This window comes from Acomys russatus, chromosome 8 (genome assembly GCF_903995435.1).
Source record: "Acomys russatus chromosome 8, mAcoRus1.1, whole genome shotgun sequence".
Classification (NCBI taxonomy): Eukaryota; Metazoa; Chordata; class Mammalia; order Rodentia; family Muridae; genus Acomys; species Acomys russatus.
This window is the reverse complement of record NC_067144.1, coordinates 63,857,254-63,881,939: the sequence shown is the minus strand read 5'-3', so window position 1 is coordinate 63,881,939 and position 24,686 is coordinate 63,857,254. Positions and strand designations below refer to the sequence as shown.

At 43.3% G+C, this 24,686-nt stretch overlaps 1 protein-coding gene across 1 annotated transcript in view; it reads left to right on the top strand.

Moving 5' to 3' along the window:
* The window catches only part of App (amyloid beta precursor protein), a 220,432-nt gene that overhangs the window by 184,035 nt on the left and 11,711 nt on the right, over positions 1–24,686 (top strand). Inside the window, exons 14-15 of the mRNA XM_051150165.1 lie at positions 14,546–14,767; positions 20,440–20,493. Of these exons, the coding sequence (XP_051006122.1) occupies positions 14,546–14,767; positions 20,440–20,493 (276 nt within the window). The remainder of the gene's footprint in view (positions 1–14,545; positions 14,768–20,439; positions 20,494–24,686) is intronic.

The window sequence follows — 24,686 nt, the reverse complement described above, 5'->3', positions numbered from 1 at the left end:
AGAGGTGGGCTGCAGCTCAGCACACTCACAGTCCTGACTTGAGACTTTTAAGATCATGTATGTAGCACTCACCATCTCCCATATGAGGAGATCATGGGATGTTTTTCTGTTTCTGCATGTTGTTTGGTTACATACAGCCACCCTTGGGGAGGGAGGCATTTATCCTCCTGCCATGAGTTTCGCTCATAAGATAATATTGATGTTTCTTCCCATAAAAGCCTGTTCTTTGCAAGAGATATCTCCTTGGTTTCTCCCCACCTTCAGTGTCCAGTCACCCTGTAGCATTTAACACCAGATCCTCTCCGTGAATGGCTCTTCTCCTTGCAGACTGAGGCTTAAATGTATCTCACTGGGGATACAGTTCAGCCCGTGGTACTAGCTAAGTCAGTCTTTGGATAGGTGTAATGTGCTTCCTCTCCGTTGCTCCCCACCCACTTACTGCACATGTGCTCTTTATTCCAAAAATTATTCACGGAAGCCACGGAATATATTAGTACTCTTAATTTTTAATATTTTTTTTTGATGTTTTGAATTGAAATCTAATTGCGCCACTTCCCCCAGCTCCCTCAGCATCCCTCCATCAATACTTTTCCATGCTCCCCACTCTTAAGTTGGTAGTCTCTTTTTCAAACCCAGGACAAAGATTATGGCCACCATTTCCTGTGTCGTGAGCCAGAGAGTTACAAACAATTCAGAGGCTGCTTCTAAGCACTCACTCCATGCAGCATTCTGTTCCACTCATTCTATAAAACCAAAACCATAACTTTCAGGCTGTTTGAAAATAATTTTGCTGATACCCAGTTTGTTCATTGTGAGCCCTAAATTGAAATAGACAGGCTAGATTTTATGGCTTCCCCCAGCTGTTCCTGATTCTCTAGATGGAGTCACTGGGTGAGTGTCGTTCTCCATCCTGGCGCCTGTGACTATGGTGTCACAGCTCTGAGTTTAGTACGATCTGAAACTTGCCTGGTATTTGCCACGTGTCTTGGTGCCAGGCAGTGCTCAGCTTCTCTGGCTTCCTAGGAAGGAAGTGACATAACCTCTGTGTTTACTGGCTGCTTCGGCGAGGCTGCTCCTCTTCCTTGCTGAGTTGGCCCAGCATAGAAAGTTCTTGGGGTCTTATCAGGATAAAACCCATGGGGCCAGGAAAGGAAATGGTTGTTCTCTTCAGAAGGCTGTTGAAAGAGAACAGAACTCAAAGGAGGGAGTGTTTTGCCCATAAGGCTTTCTGACATTTGGAGGGACATGCCCCCAGACAGACAGAGTAGCCTCTTAGATTAGCATTCCCTAGTCTACCATGCCCAGGGTCCAGCCAAACTCACTATGAGGCCACGCCCCTCTGGAGACTTCCAGACAGAACGTGCTCCAGTGCTTTCTCTTGCTTCTGGAACTGCCCCGAATGCTTGCCCTTGCTTTAGATGGTAGATGTGGCACCCAGTAGCCACCTCGCGCTCACTCTCTCATCTCGGTTGCTGTGTCTTTGCTATCCTGACACAACAGACAATGAGAATAGAGTATTCCACAGAATCACATAATCTTACACCCATTACATCTGCAAAGACCCTGCAATCAGGTTCCATCGTGGTCACTGAGTGAGGTAGGAGGCTCATTCTAACGGGCAGGGGCAGTCTGTTTTCCTTCCCTTGATTTCTAAGGATCTGAGATGCTTCTCTCATGTTTAAGTCCCATATCTTTGCCCTGTACATGGAAAAAAAATGAATTTCCATATTTAATTGGTACTGGATTGTGGGATGTTGTAAGTGCGTTGCCTTTCACGTGAGGCTGATAAAGGAATGAATTTGTAAACTGTGGCTGGGTTAATTAGCCAGGGTTAATTAATGTTTACCACACTGGGAAGATGAAAAGACATGTGTAAACGCACGGTAATGTGGATCGTTTCACAGTTTATTGTTGAAGGTTACAGTGAGTAAGTACTGCATAAAGCTCTTGCGTTTTTCAGAGGGACACTGGTGGGCTATGGCAATTATAAGGAGTAAACTTCTAAGTGACTTAATTACATGTTGCTGAAGAGCTGAAGACTATCACACTTTAGTAGTGTTTATTTAGAGACAGGCTGTTGGTTCAACTATTTGCAGAGCTTGGTGAGGTGAGGAGAGGTTAACTGTGTGGGAATGAAAACAGCATTTTAAAGAGACCTTTTAAAAAATACGTTTCTGAGGACTAGGGGAAGTGGGGGAGGGGGAAAGAGGGAAGGAGGGTGGTACCTGGAAGAAATGAGGGAAGAGGCCACAATTGGGATGGAAAGTGAATAAATTAAAAATAAACAAACTTGGTGCTGGAGAGATGAATCAGAGGCTAAAAGCACTGACCATTCCTCTGGAAGTCCTGAGTTCAATTCCCAGCAACCACATGGTGGCTCACAACCCTCTATAATGAGATCTGATGTGCTCTTCTGGCCTGCAGGAGTACATACAGGCAAAGCACTGTGTATATATAATAATAAATAAATAAATCTTTTTTAAAAAATAAACAAACTTATTTTAAAAAAAATAAGTTTCTCGACTCATGTATTTTTAAGAGAGCCCCAAGAATCTTAGGGGAAGCCCTGTACTAATGCTGAGAAGCAGTTTGGAGAGATTGGAATATAATCTCCCATGCCTGGGTAGATATCCATCAGTGCTGGTTGTTTAGGGCTTGGTTCCAGGACACCCCATGCCAGGGATTCCCAAATCCATGGACGCACAGGCTCCTGTATAACATGACAGTTTATATTTGAACAGAGCCAGTGTGCGTCTTCTTGTGCACTGTTCCCAATACCTAGCCCAGTGCAATCATGCTGTCAGCAGTTCCATATTGTTTTGAAGATGACATGGTAAAATCCCGGTGAGCATTTTCCAGATGTTTTTGCTCTGAGCGCTTAGTAAAGTACTTGTTGTGAAGCCATGAGAAACTGAGCTCAGATACCCAGAGCCATGCCAAAAGCTGGAATGAAACCATGCATCTATAATCTGCCCTGGAACCATGGAAGCGGGCAGATCCCAAAATGGCCGTCATGCTGCAGGTTCAGTTGGAGACCAGAGATGGGGGAGGGGAAGAGTTTGGCAGTGTCGCTGAGGAAGAAGACATCCAAGCACTTGGTTGGGATCCTTTTCTAAGCTCCTTGAGTTCTTTGTGTTCAAAGAGTTTGTGTCAGTTATTCCTGGCACTGGTCTAGAAGATGATAAGATTGCTTGCCAGATGAATAGCTCAACTAATTAATTAAAGGGTGAGGAAATGAGGTCGCTACGTAAGGCTCAACCAGTTTGATTTTCCTTGTTCCAGATTGCCTGCGATGAGGCCTTTTCCATTCCTCACCGCTGTGCACTACGAATGCCTTCCTGAGTCAGAGAGATTCCATCCCCTGCCAAACCCTTAATGTTTGGCGCTTGCCATTTTCAGGCTTGGTCTCTGTCTTACTTTTTCGGTTGCTGTGATACATTAGCCTGACCAGAGCAGCTTAAGGGAGAAAGGGTTTATCGTCAAGGCAGCAGGAGCTTGAGGCAGCTGGTCGCACCGCATACACAGTGAGAACTAGAGGGTGATGGGTTTCCAGGTTCAGGTAGCAACTCCCTCTTTAGGCAAAAGAGGCCCAGAGAATGGTGCTGCCCACACTTAGAGTAGGTCTGCCATTAACCTAATCTAAATAATCCCTCTCAAGTGTGCCGGGAGGCTTGTCTCCATGGTGATTCCGGACTCTGTGAAGTTGACAGTCGGTGTTATTCATGGCAGTCTCCTGTGCATTATTATGAAAACATGTAAATGAGCTACTACAGGAGAGAAAGGGCCATTGCTGTAGTTAGGGTTACTCACTGGAAAACAAGTGTACTTCTGCACACTGGCCTGTTTGTCCTTCGGAGTACAAAGGATGTGTTTAGGGTTTTCAAACTATGCACAAATTAGCATCTAAAATGAGCTGTCCTGCCTACAGTGACTCATGATGGGAAAGCAGTCCATCCTCCATTGTGATGATATATATATTTATGTATGCTTGTTTTCCACAGGACCCCCTAAGTATCAGCATATCTCTTAGGCTCTCTTGGTGAAGTTGCCTACAGATATTGGAATCTTCCTTTCTAGCACGGGCTTACCAGTTTTGCTGGCCCATTCTTTTCATCCTCGTGAACATAGTAGTCTGTCAGTCACTCATCAACTAGAATCCATTCTAATGAGCTCTCTTCCCAGCAGAGCAATGTGTCTCCCATTCTGTTTATCTGCTGTGGTCTTACGCAGGCCAGGCAGAGTTCTCTTTCAAGTTTGAGGGAGAGGACTTGTGAGATTAAGTCACAAATGGACACAGCTATCAGGGACAACAGTAATGGAGACTACCACAGTGAGAGCTCCTACTGAAGGTCTGTCTGCAACTGCAGAGCTATGACCAGCAGCACTGTGGCCGCAGTAGCTGGCCACCCTTCTCCTTCAGTGTCTGGTGTATTTGAGGACACACACGGTAACTGAAGTTCTCTGCACGTGCAACTGAGTCAGTCATGGTCCATTTATATGCCTCACCTCAAAGAAACTTCTGTGTAGATGTGTAAGGGTCTGATGTTCTTTAGACGTAGAGGCTGGTTTCCTTTCTACCTGCTGTCTCATAGTTGGCTTGGAGCTCAAGCGAAGAGGAGAGAACCCCAGGGACCGATGCCCAGAAGCCCTCCAGCAGCAGAGATGGTACTAGGAGACTCTGGGCTCAGTTGGGCTACAGTCTGACTCAACTGAATGAACATAAGAAAATAAAAACTGTCATTTTAATTTTTTTCATCCTTATTCTAGTTTTGGAGTTTTTGTTTTATGTTTTGGCGGGGGGGGGGGTTATTGTTGTTTTGTTTTGTTTTTGTCCTCACTAAAAACTAGATTTTCAAAATAATAGGTGATGTTATTATAAGTATATCAATCTGTTTGTTAGTTTTGTTTGGATTTGGTTTTCGAGACAGAGTTTTTCTTCGCAGCCTTGACTGTCCTGGCCTCGCTTTTATAGACCAGGCTGGCCTCAAACTCACAGCGATCCGCCTGCCTCTGCCTCCCAAGTGCTGGGATTAGAGGCTAATCTTTCATTTTTAAGCAAATATATGACGAAACCAAGTATGTCAAAGAGCCTTCCTGGACACTGAAAATTAAGTGCTGGAGAATCTAACTGGAAAGACTTCTTCCTCAGGGGTCCCCCTTTGTGTGTCCCTAAAGCTAATAAACCTGTACTACAGATGATGCCTCAGTAGCCTCAAAAAGTTCACTCTCTGTGGGCACAACCATAAAGAAGAAATTTTAAACAGTGAGCATGGAAAGGTAGCTAGAGGAGCCTGCTGTGTGAGAGATGAAAACATTTAAACGCAAAACACTGCTAATCACTCAGTGCTTGGCTTTTATCTTATTTCACACTGAATGAAATGTTACTTTTGTCATTAGTCCCACCTGGTCCCCTCTTCCTGCAAGATTATGACAGTCACAGTGAAGTCCTTGTCACAGAGGTTATAATAGGGTTCTGCAGCAGCGTTGAACCAATTCCACAGGATAATTACATTGGAGATCCTTTAGTTAACCATCCCTTACAACTACCCAAGGCAACTGGTGCTTGCCCTAGAATGCAAAAGAACAGTTTCTTGGGTTGAAGAGTCTGTGAAAGATTGGCCCTCTGATAGTTACTGTATAAAAATCAGATTTTGAGTTTTGTTTGTAGAGACAGCATAGTTTATATCTGCTTATGGTAAGTGCCATACGGTGCCATTTTACTGAAAGCTGATCAAAGGGCCACACCTGCCTTTTTAAAGCTTCACGGCTATGAGACTGTGTCTCCTCACGTAGCCCAGGTTGGTCTTGATTCTTTAGCTTCTGTCTCCCAAGTGCTAGGATTACAGGTGTGTCACCACAGCTGGAAAGTACCATAAAGTAAATTAAACATATAATGGCCCCTTAGAGCTGGATTCTTCACCGTGTGATTCATTTTCAAAGCGTATACATTCAGGTAATGTGTATGTATGAGAATTAGAGCTTTAGCCCACAGCCTTTCTTTTGGGGACTATTGCTGTAATGTGTAAACAGTGCAGTCAACTCCTTAGGTTGCTAACATTCCAGGAGGATTAAGACCACCCCCCGCAAAGTGGTTGGAAATAAGATCAGGACCTTGGCACAAGTTCCATAAATAAACGTGCAAAGGGAAGCTTTTTAATCCTCTGTCCAAGGCCATGGAGCCTGGCTGCGTTTTCATCTTCATTTCTGACTAATGCTATTGAGCTGTTTGATGTAGGTGTTTGAAAGCCACAGGGAAACTCATCTTCAAGGGAAAGGCACTTCTTCTGAAACTTCCGTCTAGACCAGACGGTGGTATTTCAGGAAAATGTCACTTCTAATAAGGAATATTTTCACAAGTGATGTACAGCCTTGTGTGAATTCTCTCTAGGGACAGTTCCCGGCCATAAGTGGACCAAACACACCCCCTTTAGAACTCTGGCCAAGAAACTTCTAAAGAAAAATAAATCTTGATTTAGACATGGGTTTGAACTTAGAGTCTGGGCGATTCTCGAGACTGAGGGTGTGGTTTAAAAAAAACAAAAGAGCTGCCCTAATTGTCTGGAAGACAGGTCAACTAGGTTTGTGGAAGAATATTGCTTTTTAATGATGTCTATGGATGTTTCCCCAGTTTGGGGGCAGTCCTACCGTGCAATTTCCCTCTCAGCCACTGAAGTAGCCTGGTCACTCCATTTCACTGGGGACAAAAAAAGGGGCAGGGGTCTATATAGTGGGGCAGAGTGCAACTTAATCCAGGGACCCCGTGGCCACCCTACAGTGTCCACTTGTATCAGGTTCTTTTCTCATTGCAGAGGCAACATCTGTCAAGAAACAATTTGAAGGAGGAAGGGGTTTGGTTTTGGCTTCCAGTTTGAGAGGGAAGGTGTGGTGGGTGGCACATTGCCTCCAAAGTCAGGAAGCGTAGCATGAACAGGAAGTAAGGCTGGACCCTAAAGCCTCAAGGCCCCCCCTCAGGGACTGACTTCCTTAAATGTGAAGCTGTGGGAGACCTTATGCATATACACAATAGTCGTTTGTTTATGAGATGAAAGACAGTGAGCGTTGCTGGGGGAAATGAAACCATTGTTGGGGATGGAACATCAAAAGGAAAAATGGTGGGCGCTAACCTCAGGTGCAGAGAGCAGCCTTGCCCGCCTGAGTACTGCCACCTGACGTTGCTGCTCTGCCCTCCAGAACCTCTCGAGCTATACCTTTAACCTCTTGTACCTTAGCTTCTTTTTATGGAGAAAAAAACCAATAATTGATTTTATCCCTTTCTAAATAACATGGACATTTTCATGGACCGATGAAAAGATTACCGTAGGAGCTGCAGTACTCAGGTTGCTATTAAAATATCAATTCTGCAGCTTGATGACTATTTATCTATCTATTATTTATTTTGAGAAGTAATCTCACTCCGTACCTAATGCTGGCTTGAAACTCAGTACATAACTAGGTTGTCATCGAACTTAGGATCTTCCGGTTTCAGCCTCCCATGTGCTAGCGTGCCTTGCTTGTTAATCTTAAACCTTCTCTGGATGGCTGTTTGTGCATTCTATTCTCACTGGGCAATTGCCATGGGTACCAAATAAGCCAGTGAGCAGTTATCAAGGCCACAGACATGGACAGTGTCAGGAGGGTCGTGGGTCTTTTTTTTTAAGGTAGTCATAGCAGGATTCAAGTGCTTCGGGGCCTGTGCCTGGTACTGAAGATAGCTGTGGTTTGTACATAATCAGAGCATGGTAAACACAGGCAGTGATCACAGGAAGATTCGACGCGTTCTCAAGTCGTCATCCCTATCAGCTGCTGTTCCATAGAGCCAGGCCAAGCCTGCCCACCAGGCTGCTCCGCCGAGGGGCTGCAGTGCAGGAATAGTTTGCCGTTATGGGAATAGCCAATAATGAAGTCTGTCCTGGTGCCTTCCTGTGTGGACATCCTTTTTCTCAGAGACTGTGAGACATCAGCACGCTTCCCCCAAAACTCTGCTGCATTCCCCCTTCCTGCTTAATAAATAATTTCCCAGAGAAGGAAATCATGGCTGATCTTGGCTTTCTTGGGGCATCCTCCTGCAGCAGTGTGGCCCTGAATAATTAGCTTTAAAGCAACCAAGATAAGATTTTCTTAAGGTGTCCTAGAGTACATGTCTTCTCCTGGCAATAGTGCTTTTTTCCCCCTGTGCTTTGCTCTGTTTTCACATTCTGTCCTGTGGACTGGTTTGCCTTTGATGAAGGGAACTGAGGCCAAAACATAGCAATGCTTGTGTATGGCTTGTGGCTCTGGTCCTCAGACTGCACCGCAAATGACAGTCACCCTGGAGCCCTAAATGTGCAGATACTCCCTTGTATCTAAGAGGTGGAAGAGGAATTAAGATTCTGTATATCTTATCTCTCTCTCTCTCTCTCTCTCTCTCTCTCTCTCTCTCTCTCTCTCTCTCTAAAATCTTGCTATGTAACCCAAGAGATCCTCAAACTTGCTATATAACCCAGGTTAGCTTTATATTTGGAGTCCTCCTATCTCAGCCTTCTAAGTGCTGGGATTCTAGGCACGCATTATGATACGTAATGTTGTGCTTCCAACAAGATCTCCAAGGACACCAAAGGAACTTGAGTTTACCTGACAGAATTGACATGAGGGAGCTCCAGATACTGTCAGCCAACCACCTGGAAGCTTGTGGATAAAGAACACAGACTTAAGGAGGGTCAGAGGCCACAGGAACTTTAGTAACAGCAGCACGTTAATAGTGTGAGCCAAGAGACACACATGCACAAAGTCTGGTTGGAAAATTAAATCTGATCTCATGGTTCTAGTGTGGGCAGAATGCCTAGAATGGCTGATGGCTGATGGCTGATTTATAGTGGCACCTTTTGATGGGGGAAAGTTACAACACTTTCATAGATACTTCTAGTGTACTTGGGGGTGTGCACAGAGTAGTGTGTAAAGGAGTTAGCAGATGGATATGTATCTATTTAAATGATAAAAAGCTTGTTATGGGAGAATCCCCTGTTACACAAAATTAAAAATAAATTCTTATTTTAGTAGAGGTTGGAGATCAGTATTTTTTCCAACTAGGATTCAAACAATAAAAATAAACAGTTACTATGTCAATAAAGATTCAATTCTAGAAGAAATACATGGCAAGCCTGAGGACCCAGTTGTTGATGGTCTCTAAACCGTCTTTTAATGGCCTTGTTTGGCAGGGCTAAAGGCTAAGATAACTCCTCGTCTAAATGGTGAAGAAAGAGTCTTCCTGACTCATGGGAGGTGTCAGTCAGTAGGTATTATCAGTAATTGTGAAGCTTGTAGAAAGGTTGACTCAAAGACTATACATTTTATTTTCTGAAGACCTAAAATGTAGCCCTTAAAATTTTGAAAATTGTTTGGCCAATGCGTCTTTTAATAGTTACAAGGAGACTATGGGGTGGATTCTGTACAGTTCATGTAGTCCCTCCTCCAGCAGACCTTTTTATTCATAAGGTCATGTCCCTAAAAATGAGTAATCATGGACATCGCTTGCATCTACAAAACCAAAACTGGAAGTTGTCATTGGAAGATGAAATCATTGTCTCTTTTGATGTTGCTTCCTTTGAAATATCTTCAATGTTTTCCACAACAGCTAAGTGGTGAATGGTGCCCACGCCCCTTTTCATGTTTACTTAAGTTTGCTTTGCCTACATATGTCATCAAATCATTTTGAAAGAGGAAGATGGCGGGGTTCGCTGTGTGTTTGTGTTTAAATTCACCTCCAATGCTTAAACTGTAAGTGAAATATTACCATCACAGGGCTCAATTAAATATTCCTGCTTTAACCTTGAAAACTCAAGTGTCTTCGTATTGTAGAAGATGAAGATGTAAATGATACAGTTATAGGCAATAGCGAGTAACTTTACAGAAGGGGAAGAGAGTCTTGGAAAATGAACGTCGTCATCTCTTAGCTTAACATAGCCATTGGCAAGCTTAGATATACAAAAGCCCCAGTGAACCTCAGTACAGGCCGTCAAAGCATTGTGTTAAAATATTAATCCAGATAGAAGGATAATCCATCTGAGCCATCAACGCAGTAGAAGATGGCTTTTGGCAGTTTAGCCTCACTGTGGAATCAAAGCTCAAGACGGTGAAGCAGCCACACTGGCCCCTGCCCCATTGGTCACAGGCACACTTGGCCAGGGCCAGTGCATTTGCCAGTGGTAAAATCCTGAGCCCTTAATCACAACGTAGCTGGCTGGCTTGAACATTTATGATCACAAAGTAGAGTTCTACTGTGGAAATAGTAATCCTTTCAAATTTACCCAGCTCCCTGCCTTTAAGACCATACTGAGTTCCTTGTTCCAAATGGCATAGCCAGAAGTGGTTACTTCTAAATTTCCTATGCTAACTTAAGATAATGATATGGATTTCTGCTACTTCGTGTACAAAGGCTAAGTGCTTTTTTTCTCAACGGAAAATGAGAGGGAAGATTTTTTTTTTTAACATGTCAGCTTTCCACATATATTTCCTGATAGGGTTTCTGTTTGTTTTGAGGGTATTTAGATTTTATTTTAATATGTATTAACATTTTACCTGCATATATGTATTTGTACCACATGTGTGCCTGGAAGTTGTAGAGTTCAGAAGATACCAGATTGCCTGGAACTGGTGTTGTGGATGGTTGTGAGTGCTGGAAACTGAACCCAGGCCCTGGGCAAGAGCAACCAGTGCTCTTAACTACCGAGCCATCTCTCCAGCCCCCTCCCTGTCACGTGGATGTTATGAAAGCCAGTGGTCTTCACAACAGTGGGTCTCAGTGTCTTGTGCCCATTTGGAGGAAATATCTTGCCAACAACTTAGAAGATAAATAAGAAAAAGGTGCTACAGTAATCTGTGCCTGAAATACCAGCACCTGTATGCAAATATAAGATTCCCCTGTTATGAGTCCCAACTCCGCCTTTTTCACTGACTTGGGATCTATCTTCTCTCCTTTCTCCTCTCTTCCCTCCTCCCTCTCTCCATTTCTCGCTCCTTCCTTCCTTCTTCCTCTCTCTCTCTCTCTCTCTCACCCTCACTCGCTCTCTTGCTCTCTCCTTCCCTCCCTCCCTCCCTGTCTCTCTCTCCCTCCCTTCTTCCCTTTCTCTCTTCCTCCCTCCCTTTCCTCCCTCCTTTCTCCTGTTTCTCTGGTCTGAGAAATACCCGTTGGGGTACGGGTGAGGAGACAGTGTCCACTCTGTGAGGCTAATATGATTGGAAGGCAGCCTTATGTTTGCTTTACTCTGCAAACAGGCCCTCCAGTAATGATAACCCACACTGTTCAATACCACAGCTCAAGAGGTATGGTGTAGGCAGGAAGGAGTTATAAGCCATACAGCTCAAGATACGCAGGGGGCTAGAATCACTGAAGGACCCCAGCATCTTGAATAACTCAGTAAGTACACAATGAAGGCTCACTGAACTCAGGAGGCATCATGCCTCAGTATCTGGGAAAGACCTAGAAAGACAGTCAAATGAAGACTAGTAGGGAGAGCAGCAATCGGTCAGTTTGTATTGCTTTTTCCAATATCTGAGCTGGATGTGCTGGTACATTCATGTCATCTCAGAACTGGCACAGGATTATGAGTTCAAGGTTATCATGTGCATAGACTATGAGCCAGCCTGGACTACATGAGACTCTGGTGTTAAATTAAAACGATAAAAACAACAACAGAAACCAGTAACCAGTATCTTTCCCTAGGTAGTTTATAAAAAATAAAAATGTATTTCTCACAGTCCTAACTACCAGTGTAAGAAGATGCTGGAAAGTTCAGTATCTTAGAGAACTCATTCAGAGTGATGACCTTGCTCTGCCCTCCAGAGAGAACAAGCCCTACTCCATTCATAGCAGTGAGGCCCTTCACTTAGTCGCATCCCCTAGCCCCCCCTACCATCCCATGGATTGTTACTGTGGTGGGGAGTAAGTTGCAGTGCAGAAATTTTGGGGGACACTCATATGGTAGCAGGCTACAATTATCAAGGCAAAATAAATGGAGAGACCACAAAAAGGGGCGTGAAAGGTGGATGAGAGAATTCAGAATTGGAATTCAAATGTCACCAGTAGTGTTAAGTATGTGTCATTTACTTAAGTATGTGGTTGGAAGGCTGAGCTTTCTGTCTGCACTAGCTGTGGCATGGGAAGGCAGGAGGGAGAAGAAGAGAGCCAAGCCCACAGTCCAGGAGAAAGACTCAGATTGTGTAAGATGACAGACTGACAGTCAGGAAGAAATAGCATTTCTGTGCTGTCCACACATAGAAGCATAGCTGCTGTTTTTAAAAGGGAAAGTTGTAGAAAGAGATACAAGAAGAAAAAGTTAAGGGCATGGAGCTTTTTCTCCTCTCTCTCTCTCTCTCTCTCTCTCTCTCTCTCTCTCTCTCTCTCTCTCTCTCTCTCTCTCTCTCTCTCTCTCTCCCCCCCCCACCTGCACGCGCACGGAGGTGCAGGGTTATCCAGAGAGGTTATGGGGAGACACCAAGACAATGAAAAGTTCCAAAGTCCAGGAAGTGGATGGTGATAAATGCCACAGAGACCCCAAGCAGCCAAGGGCTCCCTCCTGGCTGGGGGTCTTTCCTCTCAAGATGGACATGTAGGCACCAATAATTATTCCACACTATCTTGGCTTCAGGGGACTAAGTGCTAAAGAGTCAAAGCATACGATTTATATAAAAGAAATGCCCATTTAATTTATAAAATAAGGCTTTGGCTAAGTTATTGGCCATTACCTGTGACTTGGTGAGACGTGGAAAAGCCTGGAGGAAATCTAATGAGAGCCTTTTATCTGTGTGGAAAAGGTCACTGCAAGCATCAAATATTGAATTTTCGATCAGTGCCACACTTAGTAGGTATATATTATAACTGAAATTAGACTTCAAAAGGACTAATTTGCTTGGGGTTCTATCATTTAAAATAATCTCTTGTAATAAAACTGACTCTACAGGAAGATATTAATCACACACTTTAATACTGTCCCTTCAAATTGTTTTAATGGGTACACATTTGAACAGAATTTTAATTTTTCCAGTAATTGACTTTTTTTTTTTTTTGTCAACTTAAGAGAGAATTCAAAAGATGATAGTAAAACGTTACAAGTCAAATTTTCTTTACTTTCTCCAGCCTGCCCAAACGGTTGACACAAGTGTGATTGAGTGATGCCGCACTTAAGTTAACCAAATAGTAATACCACATGGGCCTCTCCTTTTTTTTTTTTACCTATAATGAAAGTGTCAAGTGGACATTGTTGTAAATTAACCGGAGGTTCATAAATCTTCCAGGGGTTTTGTTTGGGGGGAGGGGTAACATCTACCATATTTTTTGGACCATAACACACATTCCTCCCAAAAGTGGAGGGAAATTAGGGTGCACCTTATGGTCCAATTGCTGTCCATCAGGCATCCACAAAGGTCACTTACCAATGTCTTCAGTGTGCCAGCTGAGGAAATTAGAAAAGTGCTTGAGTCTCTAAGTCTTTCCTCCTGTTGAGTTAACACTGTTTAATATTACCACATTTTGTTACATCTTAGTAAATATTTTATTATACTAGTACTAATTTGGTTTTTCTTGTTTTACTTCTCTAAAAACTGGGTGGATCTTATGGTCAGGTGCGTCTTGTGGTACAAAAAAATACAGTATACTCGTTATAAAGTTATATTCTGTTTTTTTATTTAAATGGTGCAAGGTGTGGTTGGAGGATTTTTCACTGGACTCTCAGGACTTTGGGTAGATCTGTGATATTCTGTGAGGTTGGTGTGTGTGTGTGTGTGTGTGTGTGTGTGTGTGTGTGTGTGTGTGTGTGTGTGTGTGTGTTTAAAAAGAGGGATGGCGATGAGATTTTGCTTTGGAAGATGGAAACTACAGAGAAGAAAGGAAGCAGCTTTCATCTCAAGTCACATCCGTAAAGCTGGGAGACAGAGATGAAAGATTAACCCAGATAGTTAGCAGGGTCCAGTGTCCACAGGACTGTGTCTTGAAGGACAGAGTACATGGTTTTTTGTCCCTGATGCATTGGAAGAAGGCAGGTGTTTTCAGAGCAGAAGGCAGCAGCTGACTGGAGCAGGCTGCCCATCGAGAACACTTTCTTCACCCTCCCCCACGTTCACAGAAGATAGAGGTAAAGGATGTGTCTTGCTTCCGAGGCTGCACCTTGCCTGCTCCCGTCCTTGGTGTTAGCACTCCACCCCAGTGCTACAGGAGAGCATGCGATGCATCCCTCGTGGTCACTGGACACATGTGGACAGGAAAAGGCAGTTAATCCTTGAGGTCTTCACCTCTGTAGGAGCGGAGCAGCAACAGGTTAGCATCAGCCCACCACTGGACCATTCTCCGTGGTCCCAACCCATGGGGGGGTCCCAACCCCTATGGACCAAACCCACCCAGACACTGTAGCTGTCAGTGTAGCTGTGATGGTCCTTAAGGAACGTACTTTCTACATGGTAGGTCTTGCTAGATGACAGTCCGCCCGTCACACATAGCCCAGTGGGAACTGCTGTTGGAGCCATGGCCCCTGCGGGCAGACATTAACCAAGGACGCAATGGGCTTTGTTTGTTTAGACGAGCTGCTTCAGAAAGAACAGAACTACTCCGATGATGTCCTGGCCAATATGATCAGCGAACCCAGAATCAGCTATGGAAATGATGCCCTCATGCCGTCTTTGACTGAAACGAAAACCACCGTGGAGCTCCTTCCCGTGAACGGGGAGTTCAGCCTGGACGATCTCCAGCCATGGCACCCCTTCGCTGTGGACTCTGTGCCAGCCAATACAGAAAATGAAGGTAAGAGTCCCTAGCTAGAGCCAAAAGCCTTCTGTGGGGGAGGGGGTATGTCTTTTTTTTTTTTTTTTTTTGATATTTTTTTTTTTATTAATTTATTCTTGTTACATCTCAATGTTTATCCCATCCCTTGTATCCTCCCATTCCTCCCCCCCCCCCCCATTTTCCCATTATTCCCCTCCCCTATGACTGTTCCTGAGGGGGATTACGTCCCCCTGTATATTCTCATAGGGTATCAAGTCTCTTCTTGGTAACCTGCTGTCCTTCCTCTGAGTGCTACCAGGTCTCCCCCTCCAGGGGACATGGTCAAATGTGAGGCACCAGAGTACGAGAGGGGAAGGCATCCTATTGGGACTCTAAATGAGAGACGCATGGGAGAATAGCAAAATAAAAGGATACAGAAGGTCCTAGAAATCTACAAGTAGAACAATATGATAGGCAGATTTGGGCCCAGGGGTCCCGCTCAAACTAAGGCACCAGCCAAGGACAATACAGGAGGTAAACTTTAAACCCCTACCCAGATCTAGCCAATGGTCAGAATATTCTCCACAGTTGAGTGGAGAGTGTGATACGTCTTTTTTTTTTTTTTTTAAGACAGAGTTACTTGAACTCACAGAGATCCTCCTGCCTCGAACTCCCAAATACTGGGATTAAAGGCGTGCGCCACCACACCTGGCTGTATGCTTTTTACTAGAATGACAGACCCTACATTGGTATATTAGATGGAGGGCAATAAAGACAGACAGACAGACACTAGCCATCCATCAGCAGGCACGCACACACACACACAGGTGCATATGTACATGTATACATACTCATGAACAAAATAACAGTACTAAAGTAGTTACTATATAACCTAAAGTAATATATGTATATAAAAGTAGGTTAGTCTTTAAATTTTAATGCTATAAAGTAAATAAGCCGATATTTGGTAGCAGTGTCCTATTTTTTTTATAGGTCACAGAGATAACACTTGCATAGAATACTTTTGAGAAAAGGACATGTTGTTTGCCAGACACCTGCATCATCCTTGGAGATGCTACTCCTATAGACTAGAGGGCTCATAATGCATGCTATGATTATCCTGGGTACGGCATCCATTCCTGCATTTTTTTAAAGGGTAGCAAAATGGACTACTAATTTTTATTTCCCCTTACTCTTCATAGATTTATATGCATATTTACATATATAGTGACACACATCTACCAGCTGCCCAAGACCAGCCTGTACAAAGATACAGAAACCCCATCTCAAAATAAAAATACATAATGAAACACATAGCATGTGCCACATATACTGTATGTGTAAGAGAAAAACAGACAGACAGGCAGAGACAAAGAAATAAAGACAGCCTTTGACTCCCAGAAATCCACCCACTTCTGCCTCTCCCAATGCTGGAATTTGAGGCTCCAGGAAATAATTTAAAAAAAAAAAAAAATACTTTCACCAGGAGGTATTTTATTGCTTCCATGAAATTATATTTTGCTTGTAATTATCAGCTTTTGTCGCAAAATGCCCACCTTTAAGAAAAGGGTGAGCAAATTAAGGGCAAACAATCTGACCATCTGAGGGAAGCTGGGATAGGGTCTTGTATAACAAATCAGACAGACACTGAAATAATCTTGCCTAATTACCGAGTCTTACATGAGAGTTCAGATGACAGTAACTGCAGAAACAGACACCAGGAAGCTTCCTTCAGAATTAAACGGTTTCATGTTAAGTGACTTCAATGCAAAGAACTTATGCTAAATGGCTTTTCCTACCAGTGTTCACAAAGTGAAGCCTTTCTCACACCTGGGTGATGGAATTTTTCCACAGGGACTTTGTACCTGTTTAGGAAACAGCGTCTTTTAGTTTGTTTTGCCATTTTTACATGTTTGATACAAATCCCATGCACACAAGCACCTTGATTTCTTAAAACTACAAATGCTTTCTAAGAAGACAACAGGATTTTACCTGTGATTTTCCCCAAGGTATAAGAGCGCTGAGCAAGCAGGGGTCGGGGTGGTGAGCGTTTGTTTGAGTTTGGACTTTGGGTTTTTTTGAGGCAGGATCTATGTAGCTCTGGCTGTCCTAGAACTCTGTGTAGTCCAGGCTGGCTTCAAACTCACAGAGATTAAAGAGAATAAAGGAGTATGCCACTATACCCAGTGAGCAAGCAGTTTTTAAAGATAGGCTGCAGAAGTCTTTATACAGACTTTTTTTTTTTTTTCACAGCATAACAGCCCAATTTCTTTCTTTAATCTGAAAAATAGGTATAATTAGATTAGACACTATCAGATACATCAGCAACATAACTTAGGGTGTATAAATAATTGACTTTCCTATTTGTTAAAATTATCCTAATAGAAAAGTAACAACAACAAAAGGTCATTATTTTCAAAGACCTGGGTAACATCTTTATCACTGAGTTTGAGTCTCCAACAGTCACATAAAAATACAAGCATGGCAGCACATGTGTGTGTATAACTCCAGTATTGGGAGCAGACATAGGTGGATGCCAAGTGCTCATTAGCCAGCCACGCTACATGAAACTACAAGCTCCCTGCTCAGTGAGAGACCCTGTCTCAAGCAGTAGAGTGATAAGCCCTGCCTGCTCTGCCATCTATGTGGACAAACACAAGTGCACACACTTGCACACTTATGTGCATGCACACGCTATACATGAAAAAAAACCTATGCAGAAATACTGTAGTGATAAATAAAACTGAAGTGGATTCTGATTCACATTTTCATAAACACCTTACATTCCGCAGTGAATTGGAGAACTATGTGTAGGGCGTGGGTTGTTGGCATGACCCTGCGTACAGCAATGAGTACCCTGGATCCTCACCCACTAAATGGCAGTGATACCTTTCTTTGCCTAGTCTAGTGACTAAACACCACATTCTCCTTGGGACGGTGGCCGGGACTTACCCTAGACTCCTAATGATCAGGCCTGAGATTCCATTACAGCTCCGCTGTGTGTCTCAGCTCACGTACTGAGCCTCTCAACCTACTGTCCAGCCTGAGATAATTTGCATCTTCATCCATTGTTAAAGGTGGGATGAGACTATTAAGAGGGAAGATCTTATAGGAAACTTTCTAATGGGACTGGGATCTTGTTAGGGAGGCTTTCTCACTCTCTGTCCAGATGACTCACCATGAACCTAAGCAGTGTGGCCTTCAGATTAATAAGGATATAAAGGCATGATACTTCACTCCTACCTTGCCTTGCCTCATCCCTGTTCTCCCTGCCTCTCTTTCATGTACACACATCCTAAGCTACTAAAAATACCTACTGCTCTCAGAGGATTTCCTTTCATTGTCCATGAAGCCCTTATCATCGTAGCTTCAAATGCTTACCAGAAAAAAAAAAAAAAATGTTGTTTTTCTCAACAAGTACAGCCAAGGCTAGTAGAGGTCTTCCTATTTAGTTATTTTACCCTGAGAAGAGCAGTAGGTGAGAGCCCAAGGGTGCGGGTGACTATGGAGAAACAGCATGCTCAGGACACAACAGGGCCATTAGTTGCACAGCAGTTGAGCCCTGCACAGGATCAAGCCAGACATGCGAGTCCCTGCATGGAGTGAAGAGGTGATCATGAAGTGCGACCTCTAGCTGATGGCCGCCAAGAGACGGGAAATCAGTTTCCTTCGAGGATGTGGCCGTTGATGCAACAGGTGGCTCTCTGCCAAGGTGTATGCTGGCAGGGCTGAATGGACTCTGTGGGTGGAGGAAAAGAACACTTGACGTTGGGAGGGCATAGCCAAAGGGGAATGAGGCGGGATTGGAGTTGAGGGCATGGAGTGAGGACTTGATCAAAGCACACTGGATACACCTACAAAATTCTCAGATCATTTTTTTAAAGCAATACGTAGACCACAAACAATTTTTATATCATAAACAACATCATAAGACAGAAGATTTTCCAGGTTAGGGAAATCTATTAGAATTCTGTTCTTACCACAGTATAAAGAATAGCGCTTGGAATAGTGTCTTTTAGGTTTTTATATACACTATAATAACTGGCTTATCATGAGACCACCAGCTACTTCCTGCCTTTGAACCACAAATATGGTTGGTTCCCTGAGTCAGATGTGCATTCTATAAAGTATAATGGTCAGCGTGAGTGTAGCTTGGTATGGTCACACCAAATAGTACTGTACCATTAAGCCCCTCATCATCAAGACATTTTAAAAATAAAAAGTCACCCTTCGGCTAACTCCATTTTATAGGGGTCATAAAAATCACAGTGCATATTTGTGATGGGAAATGAAATATAGAAAGTATAAATGTCACTGTTGAAATAAACAGGACATTCAACAAATGTAATCTTACAGAGTGAGACGTTTCTGAAGTATATTTTTTAAAAACTAATTGGTCCTTACTGCACCAGAAAGATCAGGTGTATTATTTTCATTTTTCCACAAATTTGCTCACAGTCACACGCCTTGTTGGTGCTGGCCCTGGGTTTCACCACTACACCACCACCCTTCTCGTTGGCCACACTGCCAAGTCTCCACACAGGCAACGTCAGGACCTCTTCAGCCTCTTGATGTACCCTTTGGGGTATATCTTAATGTGCTCAAAACCACAATTTGCTCATCTTATGAAGACAGCTCATTGTTCCTGTGTTGCCTGCCTCCATTCTTGCAGATGTGTGCCCTTCAGAATGGATTTGAGGTTGTGGTCACCACTGGTTGCTTGGCCTTCAAGCCTCTGTGAACTAAACAATAGAACCTGCTGGTCCCCTAGGCCCCCATCAAACTCCCCTTGGCTCCTCTCCTCTCCTGTGCTCATATTTCTTTCTGACTTTTACACTTCCCAGACCTGACCCAGGGGACTTCCTCCTCCCTTTGCATCTGCCCTTCAGCCACTTGTTAATCCTAAAAGCTTGACTGCCCTCTCCCTTCCTTATTTCTTCCAAAACCAGTATTAGCTGGGGGGAGTGTTTTCTGACAAGGAACAACACCTTGGGAATGCCAAGTGGTGCTGAACCATGGTGGGGGATTACTGTCCTCAGACCGTTGTTTAATCGTGACTGTCAGCAACTATGAAAAGAAATGCTCTTGTTTCACACAACTCAACTGAATGTCATCTGTACGGAGGAAACCGGCCATTTAGAAGGAGAGATGGGAGAGCCTGTGGGTTACCTACTCCACCCTCATACTGAGAAGGAATTAGCTTCACTAACTGGCACATTGTGTCCCAAAGCTTTGCTCTCCTGATAAGTTCATATTTGCATTCCCTCTGACAATTGAATAGTCCTTTTTTAGTTAGTTAACTGTAAAAGAGGACAAGATTGGGCAGTTGTAGAAGGAGGTATCTTAAAGTTTACCGCCGGGCTGGGTGTAATCTATTTTATTTCTAATCAAAAGCCAAGAAACAATCTCTAACCTAGCTCAGAGGAAAGCACTCCTTCCCCAGCCTTCTTCTCTGATGCCTACTGCACATCTTGGTGAGTGTTTTATGAGCAAATTAAGGAAACACATTGGCACACTGGTGGTGCTAAGCTTTTCGAAGTGGTGCCCCTCCCATCCTTGATACCCAGGATTAGCTCACGAAGGTTCTTCTCCCAGCTGCTCCTTTTCATAACTTGTTTATTGCACATGCTTTTCCCTGCTCTGTGTTCAGAAGCCACAACTTAACTATCTTGGTTTGTTTCCTTCGCTCTGCCTCTTGCTTCCTGCGCCAGTTGAGCCCGTTGACGCCCGCCCCGCTGCCGACCGAGGACTGACCACTCGACCAGGTATCTGACTCGCCGCAATCTGCCTCTCCTCTCAGCATTTGCGTTTCAGCAAACACGCCTCTCTGAATTGCACGTGTTACAGGCAGAATTTAAAACGGCTGTAGGACCAAACCTTATTTCAAATGCTTTGCTTCTCCTTAATGATTCATTTTCCAAGTTCCTACGTGCTCTATTTTTTGTTTGTTTGTTTGTTTCTGAGCTTCCCTATTGAAAGTCAGAGTCTTTTCAAATATGGGGTTCTTTTTCTTGACTCCTTTCTTTTTAGTAAATGGAGAGTAGTATATGAGCCCTGTCCTCAAAAATAGAGGCCCATGGAGGTGGAGCTTCCAGTGGGGAGGTGTGGCTTCCAGTGGGGAGGTGTGGCTTCCAGTGGAGAGTTGGTTCTTGCTACAGGCATCTCCTGCCTTTCTCGTTTACTCTTATTCACAGGGGTCCTTGAGTGGGCGCAGACTTTTGTTGGTTACTAAAACAGACACAGTTTCCTGAAAATACCAATAACTGGTATTTCTCCAGATCCAGAAATACGTTTTGTCCTTTGCGGATTGTATATACTTACTCTCAGCCAGTGGCTAAAATAGCACAACAGATGTATATGCATAATTTTACATAGCAGCCCTTTGTTTTTTATATTACAAACTTCTTCACTATCAAAATAGATATGTCTTTTTATACAGTGTCCCAAGATTTAAAAAAAAAAAATAAAGTGTCATCTCGGCTCCTATTCTGTGTTTAGCATTAGGCTAAACTTAATCTTAAGAATACTCTCACATCAAGAGAGATATAGAACACACCAGTGTCTACTCGTGTACGGCTTCACCCCACTGATTGTGGCCAGCAAAGTGAATCAGAAAGAGGAAAGTTGATGAACTGAAAGATCTGTATATTCCGGGGGGATTTTCTTCCAAATAGCACCTCCCTGCCCATAGTTACTTTCTTCGTGCCCATGTTCCATGAGATAGCAATGCTAACCTTCCTTGACACCTTCAGTAAAGTGAGGCAGTCTTCAGATGTATCCCCAGCCAGACCAGAGATGGCCGTGCCCTTCTCTTGCCATTAAAGTCTCTAGCCTTGGCTCGTCTTCACTTGTAACAATAGAGATGAATGTAGAAAGTTCTGTGAAAACTCAAAAAGAATAAATGATAAGATCCCTGCTCCCATGATCTTGAAATATGATAGAATAAAAAACATGCTTTTCATGTGTAGGAAGATGGGAGGACAGAGATTGGTGAGGGTCACACAAAGATGTTTTGTGACAAGAGCAGAGGGCTGAATTGGGGACTGTCAACCAGAGAACTCTCTGGAAATGAGCTTTCCATATCCTTCAGAAGACAGATATTGAAGAGAAAGATGGTATGCACTAGATAAGAGGCGGGGTCCAGCTAAGCTGAACAAGGAACTTGCTTGATATGTGAACTGTGTGGACTCATCTGTACCTTTGTGTTTACAGTGAGTCTGACAAATATTTAGATTATGTTGTCCATATTAGATTAATACCGCCCGATATTGTCCATATTAGATTAATACCGCCCGATATTGTCCATATTAGATTAATACCGCCCTATGTTGTCCATATTAGATTAATACCCCTCTATGTTGCCTACATGTTTTGATAACTGTGTAGCCACATTTGATGAAACCACGCACTTGACTCTACTGCATGTCATCTTTAGATTTTCCAAACTTAGATCCCCTTTCCAGGATTGCCCCATGCCATTGCTTTTCAATAATCTTTCTTGTCACTCAAAAGCAAATCAAAGGTGTGAGTTTTGGCTTCCTCCTCCCCACACCCCATTTTTACATCATCATGGTAAAGAGCAATTTCTTCTCTTTCCCATCTGAGAAACCAGCATAGTGTAGCTTTTAGGATAGACGGTCTCCCCAAGCCCCAGGAAATGACAGTGCTGGGCTTGGTGACCATCTCAGCTAACTCTTCCTGGAATGCTTTCAGGGAAAAAAAACAGACTCTGAAAGACAATAAGAAAACACACTAGCAAGCTCTTCACTTGATTTATTAACCTACCCTTCCATTATATGCTATCCCTTCGCCAGCCCTAACAGTCTAGTTGTGTGACCCGCAAGAGATATTTTCCTATTGATTTATTTCATCATTCTGTTGTTTGGTTAATCTCTTTGTAATGATACTGCCTAATGTGTAGAATGTCTTCTAAATGCTCTTACACACTAAGCAGAAATGAAACGGGAACTCTTTATGCCAAGTCTTACAGGACTGAGCAGTGAGCCTTGCCAATCATACAAGCATGTTATGTGGATTTGATTTTTCCCTTTTTTTTAGTCCTAAGAAACATGGTCAGTATCTTTTCAATAATATCACAGGTTTATAGAGTTCTGAGTGGAGAAGTCATTGCAATGCAGTGGTTTCTGCCCACCCCACACACACATATAAAAAGGAAGAGTATTTAAGAGTTTTGTTTAAAAACTCAAAATTAAGTTTTAACTATTGTATTACTGCATGCATACAGCAGGGAAAGGATGCATTAGAAAGAAATCAGTGTTGCTCTAATGAGAAAATAACTCATGGTTTTAAAAGTTTATCAGAAGATGATAATATGCAATCAGTGATGATTTAAAGACCACTCATGTCACTGCCACATAAAAAATAATGTCAGGAAGAGCAGAGAACAGAATGAGTTGTAATGTGAAAAAAACTAATAATAATGATTTTTAAAGTATATAAAAAATAGAATGCTGTGGTTCTTCAAGTAGTGCTGGAGGACAAGGTCTATCCAAAGAGACAAGCAGTTAGTGAGATGAAACAGAAAGGTACTGTGTGGCTTTCATTGAGCCTTTCTTGTCCATATTAATAAAAATGATCATTTAATGAAAGAAAAATAAACAAATAGAACAAGGTGAAAGAAGAAAGTGCTAAACCTTTGTATTTGTTACCTATTGCTGGGTAACGAGTAGCCCCAGAATTGAGCAGCTCATAAGATCAAGCATTTACCTACTGATAGTTTTTCTTAGCATATAGCAGAGCTGGCTGATCTGGCTTAGACTCTTTCATGAGATCACAATGCAGACATTACCAAACAAAGCTGCAGTCATATGAAGATCTGGCTGGGGCTGACAGAGATCAAGCACTCTCATGGATGTTGTCAGGAGCCTTCAGTACCTCCCCATGGCAGCTGGCTTCTCCCAATCTCCCACATGGAGAAGGACAACAGAGGCAATAAGAAAGACGCTTTGGTGCCTTTTATGACCAGCCTTGACATCAGGTCTGCCATGTTCTACTTATGTAGATGTAATATTAGGCCCTGCTCCAGAGGAGGGCATTTTAAGTCCTATTTCTTTACATAGTTATGAATAATAAACATGTCTTATTTAGTCACATCTCCAGCCAAGTGCAGCTCCCTAAAACCCAGGCAAAGAATACTTTAGGAAGAAATAGAACTGCAACTAGTCATGAGAGTTAGGACAGGGAGACTAGGAAGGAATGGGTGGAACAAAATAGGCAAGTGTGCTCCACAGGCAGAAGGGAGGGAGGACAGCTGTGAGCAGGTTGCCATTCATCGTGGTTTAGGGAAAGTTGTCCAACAGCCGTTGGACAGAAGATGGAGATGAGTCACACCAGCAGGGCTTGCTTACTGTGGGAAGTATCCTCATTCCCTCAGCAGAGGCCGTGCCTCCTGCGAGACTGCCCTTTTCTGTGCTGCGGGCATTGTGCTTTTCAGTGTCAACAGGGGGCAGTGACAAGTTTTACCATACTTGATGGACAAGAGTGGGAGAGCCATTAGACCAAGAACAAGACGTTGAGTTCCCACAGGAGTTGCAGGAACTCAGAATGTGTAACCCGAGGAAGAGAGAAACGCTCGGGAGCACACGCTGCCATTCCTTTAGTGTTTGGGGCACTCGCGCAAAGCTACCGTGGATCAAGAATGGATACCTGCCTTGCTCTGAATAAACAAGGCTCTACAGTGTAGGTTATAGGAAAACTATGTTGGGTTAAGAAAGGCTTTCTAGTATGCAAAACCAAAAACCAACAGAGGCATACTGATCTCACCTTCTTAATTCACATAGGTGCTAAGGACCCGCCTCCATTGGGGACTTCAGGGAGCAGGTGGCTTCAAAAGCCTCAGCCCCTCCTCACTCGTGAAATGCTACAACATGGAAACTGACATCTTTTCTGTGTGTTTTCACTTTAATTTCTAAGACATATTTACATTTTCGTTTTAAGC